This window comes from Artemia franciscana, chromosome 8 (genome assembly GCF_032884065.1).
Source record: "Artemia franciscana chromosome 8, ASM3288406v1, whole genome shotgun sequence".
Taxonomy (NCBI): domain Eukaryota; kingdom Metazoa; phylum Arthropoda; class Branchiopoda; order Anostraca; family Artemiidae; genus Artemia; species Artemia franciscana.
This window is the reverse complement of record NC_088870.1, coordinates 8,078,748-8,085,734: the sequence shown is the minus strand read 5'-3', so window position 1 is coordinate 8,085,734 and position 6,987 is coordinate 8,078,748. Positions and strand designations below refer to the sequence as shown.

General features: G+C 34.4%; 1 protein-coding gene across 1 annotated transcript; it reads right to left on the bottom strand.

The window, feature by feature from the left end:
• Positions 1–749: 749 nt before the first annotated feature.
• LOC136029934 (serine/threonine-protein kinase pim-2-like) lies at positions 750–3,435 on the bottom strand. The gene has a single exon (XM_065708468.1). It carries the CDS (start codon positions 3,070–3,072, stop codon positions 2,065–2,067), a length of 1,008 nt encoding a protein of 335 aa, XP_065564540.1. The 5' UTR covers positions 3,073–3,435; the 3' UTR covers positions 750–2,064.
• Positions 3,436–6,987: the final 3,552 nt, after the last annotated feature.

Sequence of the window (6,987 nt, the reverse complement as noted above, 5' to 3'; positions counted from 1 at the left end):
TGTGAAAAGGTATGCATGTTTGACTACTACTTTCCAAAAATACAAAAGACTTTAAGGTGAGTCTTTCAAGGAATGTTGAAGGGAGTGTTGGACTAACTCAAAGCATGTTATGTGTGTAGGGGTTGTCAAAAGGGCGTAACTCAGGAGTAACTGAGAATAATAAGTTTGAACTTTCAAGAAAGATAGAAGTGAGAAAGAGATCCTTACAGTGTTTCTACAGGAGATTTTGTAAAGTTGTTTATGAAGGAGAGTATTTTCCTGGGTTTGTCCAAGAGAAAAACAAGAACAGTGTCAGAGTAAGTGTCATGCGCATGGCAGGTCTAAGAAAGTGGAAGTGGCTGGACCAAGAAGACTAAATATTTTATCCAAGGGAAGACATTTTGAAAAAGTTGTCGCCTCCTACCGTAGCACCCGGTACAGCTTCTAGAGCAGTGTCATACTTAGTGTTTGCTGACTGGTAGTCTAGTCTTGTGCCTAAGATATTTTTACTTTTAAAGTCGATAACTAGTAAACAGGTTTCAATTTCAAAAAAGCAGAGAACAAAAAACAAAACAACACTTTAATTAAAAAATATTCCGAATATTTTTATTACTAATATTCTAGTTGGGAGGAGAGTGACCCGTGGTTTCACAATTGTCAAACTTTGTTTATAATGTCAGTTGTTTGCATTTATTTATTTATTTATATTGTTTTCTTTTTTCATGTGTTTAGTTGTCGTGTTTGTTGTGTACATTATGTTTTAAAAACAGTTTTTTTTTGTTTTGTTTTTTTTTGTTCTTTTAATATTTTTCCGTTGAGAAAGGCTTCTGGTCATGGAGTCAAAATATTCGGAATATTTTTCAATTAAAGTGCTGTTTTGTTGTTTTTTTTTGTTGACTGCTTTGTTGAAATTAAAACCCGTTTTTTTTCTTGCTTAATTTTTCGTTAGAAGTTCACTAAGATGTTGAACTGTTCTAACTGAGTAAATATGCAATATGATAGGCCAAAGACAGCTAATTCTCTCGACTGCCTTACTGAAAATACTAACATGCCCTTTCAGTGTCTTTGGCCTGCTTCTTTGAAAGGTCTACTTAGATTTGTATTCTTGTTTCAGTGTCCCAGCATGCGCAGTTATGTCTTTTCACTGGGTTCTTATTTTTAACCTATACTAACATAATTTTTTAAACCACAGTATCCGTCGTTCGTTAGTATCCGTCGTTGGCAATTCAATTTTGTTTGAATTTTATGCAAATCATAGATATTGGCAAATAACTCACTTTATTCATTGTTTGGTATTTGATTTTAGTTCTTTTAATTTTTAGTCTTTTATTGAATTTTATTTAACTTTTTAAGCGATTTTTTCATTGGTTTTGTTGTAATTTTCGCGCTTGTTTTTTTTTATTTTTCTTTGATTTTATTATTTTGTTCGCGCTGGAGAAGAGAGGCGGTTGTTCTCTCGAAATACTCGCTTTGTGTGTTTTCTTCGGTATTTTCATTTGGTCTTTAAAAACCCCATTTTTGATCGTTTTCTTTCTTTATGCTATACTTATATGATAGTTATCTGATATACCGATTGCATTTTTTCCTCGTTTTAGGTATTGAAGTCGAGCAATAAATCTTTGAAATGATAAATTTTATTTTGCCTAAAAAAGGGCTAAATTTTGGGCTATCCCTATTTCTGGGCTAGTAATTATGCCGGGTTCGGCTATGGGTTCTGCCGTAAACCTGACAACTATGATTGTCGAAAATAGACTAAATATTGTCCTGGTCTATTTTAACTTAGTCAGCTTTAGAACCTGAGGATTGTTTTCATTCAACAACCTCGTGTTGGGTTTCTATGCATCTAGTTCTTTTTTTCTTCTTCTTATTTTTTTAAAGCAAATTCTTTAACTTGAAATTTCCATTTTAGTTGAGGAGAAGAAAAACTTACTGTAGTAAAAATTCAAACATTTAAAATAATGATGAATATTTATTGAAATAAAAGATGAAAAAACACATAAAATCTAATATCGGCCAAAGCTCATGAGGACAATTTCCAGAAAAAAAAACTTAAAATTAAATGTCTTGCTGTCTCCTTAAACATATTCATACCCCATTTACCAACCCTGGATGCTTGAGAATGTTCTTTGGACTTGGTCGACAATCTCTATTCAAATTTAAACACTGGAATACCAAATTCTGAGACAAAAAAGATATGTTTTTATCATCCATTTTCTTGGCGATGATTTCTATAGGATTTTCAATTTCAGAGACTACCATTCCAATAAGGAGGGACGCCAAAATTATCCCCAAAGACCAGGTAGTCACTGGACCAATAAGAAAATTTTGAAGGTCTTTTTCAGGAGGAGGATTTACAGGGGCCCAGTCCAAATTTTCATTTGCCTTTTCTAATGATTCAGCTAAACCAAAATCAATAAGTATGACATTGTCATTTTCATCAACAAGTATATTGTCACATTTCAAATCTCTGTGAGCAATTCCAGCTATTTCCAATTTTGACACTGTTGATGCTATTTGCCGAAAAAGATGGAGAACCCTGTTTTCCTTCAATATTTGATTATTGAAAATATATTCCCCCAGTGTGACAGAATTCTGGTGGTACTCTGTTACAATCCAGCATTCTTGTTTGACTGTATAGTGATCAATTAGCTTTATACATCCGTCAATATATTTTACTTTAGTCAAGAAGAAAACTTCTTTTGGCAAAGTTCTACCGGAATCCAGTTGGAGCATCTCAACGCAGTTCAATTGGATTTTTTTTACAGCTACAGGTTTCCAGTTCTCTCTCTGATATCCCATGAAAACCTCTCCATAGGAACCCTTGCCAAGTTTCTTGTCATGTAGGTAGTATTTTTTGCGAAATTTCTCCAAGTCTGTTGCTGGAACGTTACACTTAGGTAAAACCTGATAAGGAGTTCTTATACTCTTAGGTACATGAAATAAAACTTTTCTCTTTGCTTTTCTTTGATCCATTATTCTATAATTACGAGGAACACTATCGGAATCCGAAGGATATCTATGTTGTTGTGAAAAATGTGTATCAACAATCCTTTCACTACTATCCAAGCTGCTCTTTAACTTAAGTGATTGCATGAGTGTTTTCACTAAAAGCCAGTTTCACTATGGAGGGGATTTGATGTTATGTGCCCTTTTATATCATTGGAGGTCGTCATGGTAAATGACGTCACATTTTTTTATGTCACGGGTCATTCAAAATAACATTTTCTAAGTTTCAGTATGACGTCATCTATTGTTATAGTCCACCACATATGACGTCATTTTAAAAGTAATAAAACGTTTCAGGCGTTCATATCATAGATACGCAGCTTTTTAACAGATATGTATGTCTTGTCAAAAGATACGTGTTATTTATCATTGTGTATGTGAAGATTCAGCTATACCATATCGAAAATTATATTTATTTCAACCTTATCTTTTGTCACAGGCAATAAGCACTGAGTATAGCAATTTTCTTTCAAATAAACCCAGCGACCCAATTGCACAGAAAAAAAGACACATTACTGGTTTCCATGTGAAAAAGTAATTTTCCTTGTTGCTTAAAATGGGGGAATATAATTATCCTATATGGGGTTTTTGGCTGTGACGATTTCTATCGTGCAGTTTTTGCTTCATTTTTATATCATCTTCGTGTGGTTCCAGGTTATATTTAAAAACATTTAAATTGTTTTTGTAATGAACTATTACCATTCATATTAATGGAAATGACAGTTACCATTCCTTTGGCAGTTTTAAATAATGGTTCATCCTTAATTGGCAGTTTTCTGTTTCAACACGTGTTTTTAACGAGGTTTTTGGTTACTACGGGATTGTCTTTTATTAAGTTGAATTTGACATTAGTGTCATCCCTCTGTAGGTATTATCCTGCCAGGTTTTACAGTCGTAAGCTACGCTGCCATATGACTTCGACTCCGATTAGTTTTAATTTACTCTTCTCTTTTTATAGGACTTTTTTCTCTTTTTTTAAAGATTTGAAAAGAAATTTTTTTCCATCTTCTTAAATTCAGCAAACTGCCTGAATACTACTTCATAAATGCTTGCCTATATGAATCCTAAAAGCGCAATGCTTCACCTTCCTTCTTCCCCTCCCCTAAACCACATGATAGGCAAATGAATATAGCCCACTTTATCTATCCTTATTATACTTTGCAACTGCAAACGACAAACGCTAGCATTATGCAATGGGGATCGCTGCTGAAGCGGTGAAGAACAGAGTAGTGAAGTAATGCACTTTTAGCAGTCAGATAACCGGCTACTGAAGTTGTAAGCCAAATCCAAGTCTGAAAAAAACAAGAATTGCCAAATGATATTGTTCGATATTACTCGCAGTAAAAGACGAAAAGGGTCGTGGGGAAAATTTGAGTACTGAGGAATGGGGACAAATCGCAATGAAACATGAAGCAACTTCTTCTGGGTCCAACTTATTCATTTAGCTAACATTTCAAACCGTCTTGTTTGAAGAACAGTGAATAGCAGTTGAAGAGTGGTGAAGAACAGAGTAAAGTTAAGTCATACACTTTTAGCAGCCAGTATTTATGATTGTTTAAAAGTGGTTTTCAGGAATTTTTTTTTTAGTATCTGCTTCAAATGGCCCCATGCTTTCGGTACTGATATTTCTTTTTTATTTCCATGCAATACCGTATCTAGAGGCAGGGAGGGGTTTGATCCCCTCCACTCCACCCCCTGATGTTTTCTAACTCGTAAAATCATAACACAAATGCAAACAAACGGTTTTTTTATGTGTTTTGTATAAAATAAAATGAAAAAAAAACCTAAGCTGTACTCTCTGGTGAAGATCAGAAACTTATTAAGTGTATCTGTGTAATGAGACACACATGTATATAGTTAGGTATATAGTATAGGATAAGCTTTTTCAACAAACCACGATTAAACAATAAATCTAAACAATAGAGACAATTCCTTTGTGGCCGGCTCTGAGCTCCTTTAAGCTGTATAGCCAGGTTTGCAAGAAAAAAAGAAGAGAGAATAAAAAAAAACACTAAATGAAAAATTATGACAAGCTGCCCATCTCTGATCTCTGAAAGATCAAAGTTTCCTGTGCAGTTACTGATACGAACCCATATTTAGTCCACATTTTCGCCAACAGACTTCACCATAAGTGGTTGTAAGAAAAAGGGGTAAACTATTGAGAAATCCGAGATGTTATTGAGATTTTTCTGAAGAAAGGCGATTTCGACTTTTCTTGACTATTTTTAGATCTGATGGCTTGTGATTGACCGAGATTTATGGACACTTAACAACTATAGAACTAGATACTTGACGTTAAGCGGCAGTTCAAAGCAAAATCTTGAGTTTATTTTAATGTTTGGGATGTGGAAATTAAATTACTAGGGTATTTTTGTAATTGATCATCTTAGCCACATAATCACAATCAACAATTTTACTCTACCTAAAAGGTTTTTTTGTAGAATAGCAAGGTGTCGTAATTCTTATGAGCCAAACTTTTTGATAAGATTTTTTTTTTATATTAAGAAAAGCAAATCCATGTGTTATTTCATGTTTTTTTTAAGACTTTAATCAAGATTTAGTCGGTCTATTATTGTTATTTTTAAGGTCAGGTGCCATAGAGTGGCCTATCTACTAACCTTTTTTAGAACCATTTAATCAACTCGTCCAGCAGGTGGTTATATTGTCAAGTATTTCAGAGTTCCTAGAACTGGAACCGGCAAGGACCAGGTTGTGTTTAATTTCGACATTGTGACAGCTGTCGATAATCAAAAGACAGCCGAAATGAAGATTTTCACTTCTAACAGGCTCATCATCGGTTATTTTAATGTAGACATTTGTTAATATGCATAACAAACGTCTTTTTTGTTTGGGAGATGTTGATAGGAAAAATTTTTTATTCTTTTTGCATTTTAATTTGATTTTTGTCGATTATCTTGTGGCTCCTTCCATTTTTCAATTTCTATTGTCTTTTTATCTAATTTTAGCTTCAAATAAATAACAATAATAAGCCTTTGGGATTTTCAACTGATCGAGATTTCAACGTGAGATCTGTTAGCAAGTTTGTATCTGAATTAAAACCTTTGTAAGGACGCTGTAGTCTAGACCTTGAAGTCTATAGACAGACTTCCTCCTAGGGAGATTCCATTGCAATTTTCTCCAGAACTCTTTCGCCAGGCATTAAGCCCAAAAAACCCAGACCTATGGTAGCTTTGCCTTAACCTAGATCTTCTGTACCTAATCCAGTCTGTTCTCAACGAGTGAACACCCTAAAAGACGTACAATTGGGAAAAGATTTTTGTAGACCATATGAAATAACTAAAGTCGACAAAAACAAAGCTCAACTGTCGACATCATGGGTGGTGCGAATGCTCCCGAGTCAAATAAGGAAGGACTTTGCGATGTGACTTTGCGAAAAATATTTCAGTCCGAGTTTGAAAAACCAGGTGGTAAGTTCATTCCCCTCAAACTCCTGATTTAGGAAATCAAGTGAATGGCAATTTCATGTGTATCAGAACCAATAATCACTTGAAGGAATTCCCATTCAGGTGCTCAAAAACCCTCCTCGTCTTCCAAAAGGCATTCGAATGCAAAACATTCCCTCTTCCACGAAGGTACAGACCTGAGTACATCTCCACTTTAAAAGTAAATTAACGGTTCCCAAGCAGTGAGTGTTTATAGTTGTAACTCTCCAGACTCTTAAGTTGTAACTCCCCCTTGTCTAATTAGCTCCACACTGACCGTTTGTTCATCTTCAAGGAACCCCTTATCTTTTTTTCGTTACCATATTCTCTAAAGACGGTGCATGGGTCAATACACCTCGCACTCTGGTGGTGGGTAACATGAATTCCAATATCTGTAATATTATGGAAACTGTTCCACAAAGACCTAAGAAAGGGACCAGCACACGCTAAAGAATAGATATAGGATAACTCTCTATAAGGGTGATACACTGTAGTAAATTTTGATACTTATGTTAAAATTTTTGCTTAATTGTTATTATTATTATTATTATTATTATTA

What these genes read in the sequence shown, in the direction of transcription:
- LOC136029934 (XM_065708468.1), bottom strand. Translation starts at nt 3,072, where the DNA reads ATGCAATCACTTAAGTTAAAGAGCAGCTTGGATAGTAGTGAAAGGATT.